Below are 12,326 nucleotides of genomic sequence, written 5' to 3' on the forward strand. Positions count from 1 at the left end.
ATTTCTCTCTTCGAGCGTTGTCAAGGGTTTGGAATTCTCTCCCTTGGAGAGCAGCGGGGGCCGGATTGCTGAATATATTCAGGTGTGTTTGACAGATTTATGAGGGTTGTTGGGTGGGATGTGATGCCAAACAGGAGCGATCGGTCAAAGCCATAAACAGGTCAGCTGCATGATCATGAGGGGCTGAATGATTAACTTCTGATCCTATTTCTTGTGATTTTGATATTCCACTCCTGAGTTCAACGACCGTGGAGAATCAGTGGACACCCTTCCTCCCCCCCCCCCCCGCCAACCCCCCCCCCCCCCCCCCCCCCCCCAGCCAGCCCAGCCCCAAAGCCCCTCCAGTCTCAATGGGCAGCAAGGCAGATGAACAGGACACAACAGGGATTAGAAAAGGCACACCAAATGTATTTTAAAATTACAGGAAAAAACGCACACACATAATGTCAAACAAAACTCATCAAGTTAAATCTCTTAAAATGCAATGGGGGGAGTTTCTGATATTAGACATTGACCTTAGCACTCCTATACTAGAAAGCAGCAGAAATACAAGAGGCTGGTGACCGGAAAACAGCGCCATCTACAGCCCTGGAGTTTTGGAGGTCCTTCCCATTCCTTCTTCAACATTTGCGTAATTCTATCAGCTTTTTGGGTGAATCAGGTTCAAGCCGCACGATGCCCGAGCCGGACTGGCAAGTGAGAGGCCACACGCCAGTCTGGAAGGTGGGGGTCAACGGGCCCTGGTCCCGGCAGAACGGACACACAGGCAAAATAAAATGCAGGCTTGATGGTAACCGCGGTAAGATTGGAAAGTCCAGGCGGAAGAATTAGCTGCGAGCTTCAGACGTTTCCCTTGGAGGTGCCCCTTTGACCTCACGCCTTCCTGGCGGCCCTCTGGGCAAATTTATAAGGTCTCATCTTCATCTCAGTGAAGGGTATGGAGAACTCGAATCCCTTCCATCCGTACCAGTTCACACCCTAGGCAGAGGAAAGGCAATCAGTGAAAGACAAACAGACTGTTCTGAGTCAACAGGATCGAATCCTACAACTGCCCAGTGTGTATGAGCGTGTTAGAGGCTGAGTGAGAGAGAGGGAGCGTGAGTGAAACTCAACAAGAGACTGAGTAAGATTGAGCGAGTGCATGAGCGAGCTTGCGAGTAAATGAGAGTGAGAGAGCAAGTGAGGGTGGGGAGTGACGGAACGAGTTAGAGATCTAGAGCGAGAGAATGAGAGTGAGCGAGTGAGCCAGTGATTGAAGGAGTCGGTGAGAGTGGGCAAGTGTGAGTGAGTGAACAGGAGTGTGAGTGAGTGAACAGGAGTGTGAGTGAACAGGAGTGTGAATGAACAGGAGTGTGAGTGAACAGGAGTGTGTGTGAGTGAACAGGAGTGTGAGTGAGTGAACAGGAGTGTGAGTGAACAGGAGTGTGAGTGAACAGGAGTGTGAGTGAGTGAACAGGAGTGTGAGTGAGTGAACAGGAGTGTGAGTGAGTGAACAGGAGTGTGAGTGAGTGAACAGGAGTGTGAGTGAGTGAACAGGAGTGTGAGTGAACAGGAGTGTGAGTGAACAGGAGTGTGAGTGAGTGAACAGGAGTGTGAGTGAGTGAACAGGAGTGTGGAGTGAACAGGAGTGTGAGTGAGTGAACAGGAGTGTGAGTGAGTGAACAGGAGTGTGAGTGTGTGAACAGGAGTGTGAGTGAGTGAACAGGAGTGTGAGTGAACAGGAGTGTGAGTGAACAGGAGTGTGAGTGAACAGGAGTGTGAGTGAGTGAACAGGAGTGTGAGTGAGTGAACAGGAGTGTGAGTGAGTGAACAGGAGTGTGAGTGAACAGGAGTGTGAGTGGACAGGAGTGTGAGTGAGTGAACAGGAGTGTGAGTGAGTGAACAGGAGTGTGAGTGAGTGAACAGGAGTGTTAGTGAACAGGAGTGTGAGTGAACAGGAGTGTGAGTGTGTGAACAGGAGTGTGAGTGAGTGAACAGGAGTGTGAGTGAGTGAACAGGAGTGTGAGTGAACAGGAGTGTGAGTGAGTGAACAGGAGTGTGAGTGAGTGAACAGGAGTGTGAGTGAGTGAACAGGAGTGTGAGTGAGTGAACAGGAGTGTGAGTGAACAGGAGTGTGAGTGAGTGAACAGGAGTGTGAGTGAACAGGAGTGTGAGTGAACAGGAGTGTGAGTGAACAGGAGTGTGAGTGAACAGGAGTGTGAGTGAGTGAACAGGAGTGTGAGTGAGTGAACAGGAGTGGAGTGAGTGAACAGGAGTGTGAGTGAGTGAACAGGAGTGTGAGTGAGTGAACAGGAGTGTGAGTGAGTGAACAGGAGTGTGAGTGAACAGGAGTGTGAGTGAACAGGAGTGTGAGTGAGTGAACAGGAGTGTGAGTGAACAGGAGTGTGAGTGAGTGAACAGGAGTGTGAGTGAGTGAACAGGAGTGTGAGTGAGTGAACAGGAGTGTGAGTGAGTGAACAGGAGTGTGAGTGAGTGAACAGGAGTGTGAGTGTGTGAACAGGAGTGTGAGTGAGTGAACAGGAGTGTGAGTGAACAGGAGTGTGAGTGAGTGAACAGGAGTGTGAGTGAACAGGAGTGTGAGTGAGTGAACAGGAGTGTGAGTGTGTGAACAGGAGTGTGAGTGAGTGAACAGGAGTGTGAGTGTGTGAACAGGAGCGTGAGTGAGTGAACAGGAGCGTGAGTGAGTGAACAGGAGCGTGAGTGAGTGAACAGGAGCGTGAGTGTGTGAACAGGAGTGTGAGTGTGTGAACAGGAGTGTGAGTGAGTGAACAGAAGTGTGAGTGAGTGAACAGGAGCGTGAGTGGGTGAACAGGAGCGTGAGTGGGTGAACAGGAGCGTAAGTGAGTGAACAGGAGCGTGAGTGAGTGAACAGGAGCGTGAGTGAGTGAACAGGAGCGTGAGGTCTGTGAATGAGTGTGAGTGAACATGTGGGAGAGAGATCGAGAGAAAGTGAATGCGTCAATGAATGAGTAAAAGCGTAACAGTGAGAGATTGAGACAAAGTAAAAATTAGTGAGCTAGAATGTGAGCGAGATTGAGTGAGAGAGTTAGTGTTACAATGGGTGAGTGAGTGGGAGAGAGTGAGTGTTACAATGGGTGAGTGAGTGGGAGAGAGTGAGTGTTACAATGGGTGAGTGAGTGGGAGAGAGTTAGTGTTACAATGGGTGAGTGAGTGGGAGAGAGTGAGTGTTACAATGGGTGAGTGAGTGGGACAGTGAGTGTTAGAATGGGTGAGTGAGTGGGACAGTGAGTGTTAGAATGGGTGAGTGAGTGGGAGAGACTGAGTGTTAGAATGGGTGAGTGAGTGGGACAGTGAGTGTTAGAATGGGTGAGTGAGTGGGACAGTGAGTGTTACAATGGGTGAGTGAGTGGGAGAGAGTGAGTGTTAGAATGGGTGAGTGAGTGGGAGAGAGTGAGTGTTAGAATGGGTGAGTGAGTGAGACAGTGAGTGTTAGAATGGGTGAGTGAGTGGGACAGTGAGTGTTAGAATGGGTGAGTGAGTGGGAGAGAGTGAGTGTTAGAATGGGTGAGTGAGTGGGACAGTGAGTGTTAGAATGGGTGAGTGAGTGAGACTGAGTGTTAGAATGGGTGAGTGAGTGGGACAGCGAGTGTTAGAATGGGTGAGTGAGTGGGACAGTGAGTGTTAGAATGGGTGAGTGAGTGGGACAGTGAGTGTTAGAATGGGTGAGTGAGTGGGACAGTGAGTGTTAGAATGGGTGAGTGAGTGGGAGAGAGTGAGTGTTAGAATGGGTGAGTGAGAGAGTGAGTGTTAGAATGGGTGAGTGAGTGGGACAGTGAGTGTTAGAATGGGTGAGTGAGTGGGAGAGAGTGAGTGTTAGAATGGGTGAGTGAGAGAGTGAGTGTTAGAATGGGTGAGTGAGTGGGACAGTGAGTGTTAGAATGGGTGAGTGAGTGGGAGAGAGTGAGTGTTAGAATGGGTGAGTGAGAGAGTGAGTGTTAGAATGGGTGAGTGAGTGAGACAGCGAGTGTTAGAATGGGTGAGTGAGTGGGACAGTGAGTGTTAGAATGGGTGAGTGAGTGAGTGAGTGTTAGAATGGGTGAGTGAGTGGGACAGTGAGTGTTAGAATGGGTGAGTGAGGGAGAGAGTGAGTGTTAGAATGGGTGAGTGAGTGGGACAGTGAGTGTTAGAATGGGTGAGTGAGTGGGACAGTGAGTGTTAGAATGGGTGAGTGAGTGGGACAGTGAGTGTTAGAATGGGTGAGTGAGTGGGAGAGAGTGAGTGTTAGAATGGGTGAGTGAGTGGGACAGTGAGTGTTAGAATGGGTGAGTGAGTGGGACAGTGAGTGTTAGAATGGGTGAGTGAGTGGGACAGTGAGTGTTAGAATGGGTGAGTGAGGGAGACTGAGTGTTAGAATGGGTGAGTGAGTGGGACAGTGAGTGTTAGAATGGGTGAGTGAGTGGGACAGTGAGTGTTAGAATGGGTGAGTGAGTGGGAGAGAGTGAGTGTTAGAATGGGTGAGTGAGTGGGACAGTGAGTATTAGAATGGGTGAGTGAGTGGGACAGTGAGTGTTAGAATGGGTGAGTGAGTGGGACAGTGAGTGTTAGAATGGGTGAGTGAGTGAGAGAGTGAGTGTTAGAATGGGTGAGTGAGTGGGAGAGAGTGAGTGTTAGAATGGGAGAGTGAGTGGGAGAGAGTGAGTGTTAGAATGGGTGAGTGAGTGGGACAGTGAGTGTTAGAATGGGTGAGTGAGTGGGAGAGAGTGAGTGTTAGAATGGGTGAGTGAGTGGGACAGTGAGTGTTAGAATGGGTGAGTGAGTGGGACAGTGAGTGTTAGAATGGGTGAGTGAGTGGGACAGTGAGTGTTAGAATGGGTGAGTGAGTGGGACAGTGAGTATTAGAATGGGTGAGTGAGTGGGACAGTGAGTGTTAGAATGGGTGAGTGAGTGGGACAGTGAGTGTTAGAATGGGTGAGTGAGTGAGAGAGTGAGTGTTAGAATGGGTGAGTGAGTGGGAGAGAGTGAGTGTTAGAATGGGTGAGTGAGAGAGTGAGTGTTAGAATGGGTGAGTGAGTGGGACAGTGAGTGTTAGAATGGGTGAGTGAGTGGGAGAGAGTGAGTGTTAGAATGGGTGAGTGAGAGAGTGAGTGTTAGAATGGGTGAGTGAGTGGGACAGTGAGTGTTAGAATGGGTGAGTGAGTGGGACAGTGAGTGTTAGAATGGGTGAGTGAGTGGGAGAGAGTGAGTGTTAGAATGGGTGAGTGGGACAGTGAGTGTTAGAATGGGTGAGTGAGTGGGAGAGAGTGAGTGTTAGAATGGGTGAGTGAGAGAGTGAGTGTTAGAATGGGTGGGTGAGTGAGAGAGTGAGTGTTAGAATGGGTGAGCGAGTGGGAGAGAGTGAGTGTTAGAATGGGTGGGTGAGTGAGAGAGTGAGTGTTAGAATGGGTGAGTGAGTGGGAGAGAGTGAGTGTTAGAATGGGTGAGTGAGTGGGAGAGAGTGAGTGTTAGAATGGGTGAGTGAGTGGGACAGTGAGTGTTAGAATGGGTGGGTGAGTGAGAGAGTGAGTGTTAGAATGGGTGAGTGAGTGGGAGAGAGTGAGTGTTAGAATGGGTGAGTGAGTGGGAGAGAGTGAGTGTTAGAATGGGTGAGTGAGTGGGACAGTGAGTGTTAGAATGGGTGAGTGAGTGAGACTGAGTGTTAGAATGGGTGAGTGAGTGGGACAGTGAGTGTTAGAATGGGTGGGTGAGTGAGAGAGTGAGTGTTAGAATGGGTGAGTGAGTGGGAGAGAGTGAGTGTTAGAATGGGTGAGTGAGTGGGAGAGAGTGAGTGTTAGAATGGGTGAGTGAGTGGGACAGTGAGTGTTAGAATGGGTGAGTGAGTGGGACAGTGAGTGTTAGAATGGGTGAGTGAGTGAGACTGAGTGTTAGAATGGGTGAGTGAGAGAGAGAGTGAGTGTTAGAATGGGTGAGTGAGTGGGAGAGAGTGAGTGTTAGAATGGGTGAGTGAGTGGGACAGTGAGTGTTAGAATGGGTGAGTGAGTGGGAGAGAGTGAGTGTTAGAATGGGTGAGTGAGTGGGAGAGAGTGAGTGTTAGAATGGGTGAGCGAGTGGGACAGTGAGTGTTAGAATGGGTGGGTGAGTGAGAGAGTGAGTGTTAGAATGGGTGAGTGAGTGGGAGAGAGTGAGTGTTAGAATGGGTGAGTGAGTGGGAGAGAGTGAGTGTTAGAATGGGTGAGTGAGTGGGACAGTGAGTGTTAGAATGGGTGAGTGAGTGAGACTGAGTGTTAGAATGGGTGAGTGAGTGGGACAGTGAGTGTTAGAATGGGTGAGTGAGTGGGAGAGAGTGAGTGTTAGAATGGGTGAGTGAGTGGGAGAGAGTGAGTGTTAGAATGGGTGAGTGAGTGGGACAGTGAGTGTTAGAATGGGTGAGTGAGTGGGACAGTGAGTGTTAGAATGGGTGAGTGAGTGGGACAGTGAGTGTTAGAATGGGTGAGTGAGGGAGAGAGTGAGTGTTAGAATGGGTGAGTGAGTGGGACAGTGAGTGTTAGAATGGGTGAGTGAGTGAGAGAGTGAGTGTTAGAATGGGTGAGTGAGTGGGAGAGAGTGAGTGTTAGAATGGGTGAGTGAGTGGGACAGTGAGTGTTAGAATGGGTGAGTGAGGGAGAGAGCGAGTGTTAGAATGGGTGAGTGAGTGTTAGAATGGGTGAGTGAGAGAGTGAGTGTTAGAATGGGTGAGTGAGTGGGACAGTGAGTGTTAGAATGGGAGAGTGAGAGAGTGAGTGTTAGAATGGGTGAGTGAGTGGGAGAGAGTGAGTGTTAGAATGGGTGAGTGAGTGGGACAGTGAGTGTTAGAATGGGTGAGTGAGTGGGAGAGAGTTAGTGTTACAATGGGTGAGTGAGTGGGAGAGAGTTAGTGTTACAATGGGTGAGTGAGTGGGAGAGAGTGAGTGTTAGAATGGGTGAGTGAGTGGGAGAGAGTGAGTGTTAGAATGGGTGAGTGAGTGGGACAGTGAGTGTTAGAATGGGTGAGTGAGTGGGAGAGAGTGAGTGTTAGAATGGGTGAGTGAGTGAGAGAGTGAGTGTTAGAATGGGTGAGTGAGTGAGAGAGTGAGTGTTAGAATGGGTGAGTGAGTGGGACAGTGAGTGTTAGAATGGGTGAGTGAGTGAGAGAGTGAGTGTTAGAATGGGTGAGTGAGTGGGAGAGAGTGAGTGTTAGAATGGGTGAGTGAGTGGGACAGTGAGTGTTAGAATGGGTGAGTGAGGGAGAGAGCGAGTGTTAGAATGGGTGAGTGAGTGTTAGAATGGGTGAGTGAGAGAGTGAGTGTTAGAATGGGTGAGTGAGAGAGTGAGTGTTAGAATGGGTGAGTGAGTGGGACAGTGAGTGTTAGAATGGGTGAGTGAGTGGGACAGTGAGTGTTAGAATGGGTGAGTGAGTGGGACAGTGAGTGTTAGAATGGGTGAGTGAGTGGGACAGTGAGTGTTAGAATGGGTGAGTGAGTGGGACAGTGAGTGTTAGAATGGGAGAGTGAGAGAGTGAGTGTTAGAATGGGTGAGTGAGTGGGAGAGAGTGAGTGTTAGAATGGGTGAGTGAGTGGGACAGTGAGTGTTAGAATGGGTGAGTGAGTGGGAGAGAGTTAGTGTTACAATGGGTGAGTGAGTGGGAGAGAGTTAGTGTTACAATGGGTGAGTGAGTGGGAGAGAGTGAGTGTTAGAATGGGTGAGTGAGTGGGACAGTGAGTGTTAGAATGGGTGAGCGAGTGGGAGAGAGTGAGTGTTAGAATGGGTGAGCGAGTGGGACAGTGAGTGTTAGAATGGGTGAGTGAGTGGGAGAGAGTGAGTGTTAGAATGGGTGCGTGAGTGGGACAGTGAGTGTTGGAATGGGTGAGCGAGTGGGAGAGAGTGAGTGTTAGAATGGGTGAGTGAGTGGGACAGTGAGTGTTAGAATGGGTGAGTGAGTGGGACAGTGAGTGTTAGAATGGGTGAGTGAGTGGGACAGTGAGTGTTAGAATGGGTGAGTGAGTGGGACAGTGAGTGTTAGAATGGGTGAGTGAGTGGGACAGTGAGTGTTAGAATGGGTGGGTGAGTGAGAGAGTGAGTGTTAGAATGGGTGAGTGAGTGGGACAGTGAGTGTTAGAATGGGTGAGTGAGTGGGAGAGAGTGAGTGTTAGAATGGGTGAGTGAGTGGGACAGTGAGTGTTAGAATGGGTGAGTGAGTGGGACAGTGAGTGTTAGAATGGGTGAGTGAGTGGGACAGTGAGTGTTAGAATGGGTGGGTGAGTGAGAGAGTGAGTGAGTGGGAGAGAGTGAGTGTTAGAATGGGTGAGTGAGTGGGAGAGAGTGAGTGTTAGAATGGGTGAGTGTGAGAGAGTGAGTGTTAGAATGGGTGAGTGAGTGGGACAGTGAGTGTTAGAATGGGTGAGTGAGTGGGACAGTGAGTGTTAGAATGGGTGAGTGAGTGGGACAGTGAGTGTTAGAATGGGTGAGTGAGGGAGAGAGTGAGTGTTAGAATGGGTGAGTGAGTGTTAGAATGGGTGAGTGAGAGAGTGAGTGTTAGAATGGGTGAGTGAGTGGGAGAGAGTGAGTGTTAGAATGGGTGAGTGAGTGGGACAGTGAGTGTTAGAATGGGTGAGTGAGAGAGTGAGTGTTAGAATGGGTGAGTGAGTGGGAGAGAGTGAGTGTTAGAATGGGTGAGTGAGAGAGTGAGTGTTAGAATGGGTGAGTGAGTGGGACAGTGAGTGTTAGAATGGGTGAGTGAGTGGGACAGTGAGTGTTAGAATGGGTGAGTGAGAGAGTGAGTGTAAGAATGGGTGAGTGAGTGGGAGAGAGTGAGTGTTAGAATGGGTGAGTGAGTGGGACAGTGAGTGTTAGAATGGGTGAGTGAGAGAGTGAGTGTTAGAATGGGTGAGTGAGTGGGACAGTGAGTGTTAGAATGGGTGAGTGAGTGAGTGAGTGTTAGAATGGGTGAGTGAGTGGGACAGCGAGTGTTAGAATGGGTGAGTGAGTGAGTGAGTGTTAGAATGGGTGAGTGAGTGGGACAGTGAGTGTTAGAATGGGTGAGTGAGTGGGAGAGAGTGAGTGTTAGAATGGGTGAGTGAGTGGGACAGTGAGTGTTAGAATGGGTGAGTGAGTGGGAGAGAGTGAGTGTTAGAATGGGTGAGTGAGTGGGAGAGTGAGTGTTAGAATGGGTGAGTGAGTGGGACAGTGAGTGTTAGAATGGGTGAGTGAGTGGGAGAGAGTGAGTGTTAGAATGGGTGAGTGAGTGGGACAGTGAGTGTTAGAATGGGTGAGTGAGTGGGACAGTGAGTGTTAGAATGGGTGAGTGAGTGGGAGAGAGTGAGTGTTAGAATGGGTGAGTGAGTGGGACAGTGAGTGTTAGAATGGGTGAGTGAGAGAGTGAGTGTTAGAATGGGTGAGTGAGTGGGACAGTGAGTGTTAGAATGGGTGAGTGAGTGGGACAGCGAGTGTTAGAATGGGTGAGTGAGTGGGACAGCGAGTGTTAGAATGGGTGAGTGAGTGGGACAGTGAGTGTTAGAATGGGTGAGTGAGTGGGACAGTGAGTGTTAGAATGGGTGAGTGAGTGGGAGAGAGTGAGTGTTAGAATGGGTGAGTGAGTGGGACAGTGAGTGTTAGAATGGGTGAGTGAGTGAGACAGTGAGTGTTAGAATGGGTGAGTGTGAGAGTGAGTGTTAGAATGGGTGAGTGAGTGGGACAGCGAGTGTTAGAATGGGTGAGTGAGTGGGACAGTGAGTGTTAGAATGGGTGAGTGAGTGGGAGAGAGTGAGTGTTAGAATGGGTGAGTGAGTGGGAGAGAGTGAGTGTTACAATGGGTGAGTGAGTGAGAGAGTGAGTGTTAGAATGGGTGAGTGAGTGGGAGAGAGTGAGTGTTAGAATGGGTGAGCGAGTGGGACAGTGAGTGTTAGAATGGGTGAGTGAGTGGGACAGTGAGTGTTAGAATGGGTGAGTGAGTGGGACAGTGAGTGTAAGAATGGGTGAGTGAGTGGGACAGTGAGTGTTAGAATGGGTGAGTGAGTGGGACAGTGAGTGTTAGAATGGGTGAGTGTGAGAGAGTGAGTGTTAGAATGGGTGAGTGAGTGGGAGAGAGTGAGTGTTAGAATGGGTGAGTGAGTGGGAGAGAGTGAGTGTTAGAATGGGAGAGTGAGTGGGACAGTGAGTGTTAGAATGGGTGAGTGAGTGGGAGAGAGTGAGTGTTAGAATGGGTGAGTGAGTGGGACAGTGAGTGTTAGAATGGGTGAGTGTGAGAGAGTGAGTGTTAGAATGGGTGAGTGAGTGGGAGAGAGTGAGTGTTAGAATGAGTGAGTGAGTGGGAGAGAGTGAGTGTTAGAATGGGTGAGTGAGTGGGACAGTGAGTGTTAGAATGGGAGAGTGAGAGAGTGAGTGTTAGAATGGGTGAGTGAGTGGGAGAGAGTGAGTGTTAGAATGGGTGAGTGAGTGAGACAGTGAGTGTTAGAATGGGTGAGTGAGTGGGACAGTGAGTGTTAGAATGGGTGAGTGAGTGGGAGAGAGTGAGTGTTAGAATGGGTGAGTGAGTGGGACAGTGAGTGTTAGAATGGGTGAGTGTGAGAGAGTGAGTGTTAGAATGGGTGAGTGAGTGGGACAGCGAGTGTTAGAATGGGTGAGTGAGTGAGTGTTAGAATGGGTGAGTGAGTGGGACAGTGAGTGTTAGAATGGGTGAGTGAGTGAGTGTTAGAATGGGTGAGTGAGTGGGACAGTGAGTGTTAGAATGGGTGAGTGAGGGAGAGAGTGAGTGTTAGAATGGGTGAGTGAGTGGGACAGTGAGTGTTAGAATGGGTGAGTGAGTGGGACAGTGAGTGTTAGAATGGGTGAGTGAGTGGGACAGTGAGTGTTAGAATGGGTGAGTGAGTGGGAGAGAGTGAGTGTTAGAATGGGTGAGTGAGTGGGACAGTGAGTGTTAGAATGGGTGAGTGAGTGGGACAGTGAGTGTTAGAATGGGTGAGTGAGTGGGACAGTGAGTGTTAGAATGGGTGAGTGAGTGGGACAGTGAGTGTTAGAATGGGTGAGTGAGTGGGACAGTGAGTGTTAGAATGGGTGAGTGAGTGGGACAGTGAGTGTTAGAATGGGTGAGTGAGTGAGAGAGTGAGTGTTAGAATGGGTGGGTGAGTGAGAGAGTGAGTGTTAGAATGGGTGAGTGAGGGAGAGAGTGAGTGTTAGAATGGGTGAGTGAGGGAGAGAGTGAGTGTTAGAATGGGTGAGTGAGTGGGACAGTGAGTGTTAGAATGGGTGAGTGAGTGGGAGAGAGTGAGTGTTAGAATGGGTGAGTGAGTGGGAGAGTGAGTGTTAGAATGGGTGAGTGAGTGGGAGAGAGTGAGTGTTAGAATGGGTGAGTGAGTGGGACAGTGAGTGTTAGAATGGGTGAGTGAGTGGGACAGTGAGTGTTAGAATGGGTGAGTGAGTGGGACAGTGAGTGTTAGAATGGGTGAGTGAGTGGGACAGTGAGTGTTAGAATGGGTGAGTGAGTGGGAGAGAGTGAGTGTTAGAATGGGTGAGTGAGTGGGAGAGAGTGAGTGTTAGAATGGGTGAGTGTGAGAGAGTGAGTGTTAGAATGGGTGAGTGAGTGGGACAGTGAGTGTTAGAATGGGTGAGTGAGGGAGAGAGTGAGTGTTAGAATGGGTGAGTGAGTGGGACAGTGAGTGTTAGAATGGGTGAGTGAGTGGGAGAGAGTGAGTGTTAGAATGGGTGAGTGAGTGGGAGAGACTGAGTGTTAGAATGGGTGAGTGAGTGGGACAGTGAGTGTTAGAATGGGTGAGTGAGTGGGACAGTGAGTGTTAGAATGGGTGAGTGAGTGGGACAGTGAGTGTTAGAATGGGTGAGTGAGTGGGACAGTGAGTGTTAGAATGGGTGAGTGAGAGAGTGAGTGTTAGAATGGGTGAGTGAGTGAGAGAGTGAGTGTTAGAATGGGTGAGTGAGTGGGACAGTGAGTGTTAGAATGGGTGAGTGAGTGAGACAGTGAGTGTGAGAATGGGTGAGTGAGTGGGACAGTGAGTGTTAGAATGGGTGAGTGAGTGGGACAGTGAGTGTTAGAATGGGTGAGTGAGTGGGAGAGAGTGAGTGTTAGAATGGGTGAGTGAGTGGGAGAGAGTGAGTGTTAGAATGGGTGAGTGAGTGAGAGAGTGAGTGTGAGAATGGGTGAGTGAGTGGGAGAGAGTGAGTGGGAATGAGAGTAGAGAGTGAGAGAAAGTGAGTGTGAGAATGTAAGAGTAATTGAATGAGTTTGAGCATGATCAAGTGAGGGAGTGAATGAGTGAGTGAATGAATAATAGAGTGAGAGATTGTGTGACAGTGAGAGATTGCATCAGTAAATGAGTAAGTTAGTGAGTGAGGAGGATAGA

At 49.6% G+C, this 12,326-nt stretch overlaps 1 protein-coding gene across 7 annotated transcripts in view; it reads right to left on the reverse strand.

The window, feature by feature from the left end:
• Nucleotides 1-387: 387 nt before the first annotated feature.
• Nucleotides 388-12,326, reverse strand: part of LOC140390470 (tenascin-X-like) — a 321,608-nt gene continuing 309,669 nt past the window's right edge. For all 7 annotated transcript variants that reach the window (XM_072475624.1, XM_072475623.1, XM_072475622.1 and 4 more), the window contains one exon: nt 388-978. In XM_072475624.1, coding sequence (XP_072331725.1) covers nt 874-978 — 105 coding nt within the window. In that variant the 3' untranslated portion in view covers nt 388-873. The remainder of the gene's footprint in view (nt 979-12,326) is intronic.

The sequence above is a fragment of the Scyliorhinus torazame genome, chromosome 14 (genome assembly GCF_047496885.1).
Source record: "Scyliorhinus torazame isolate Kashiwa2021f chromosome 14, sScyTor2.1, whole genome shotgun sequence".
Classification (NCBI taxonomy): domain Eukaryota; kingdom Metazoa; phylum Chordata; class Chondrichthyes; order Carcharhiniformes; family Scyliorhinidae; genus Scyliorhinus; species Scyliorhinus torazame.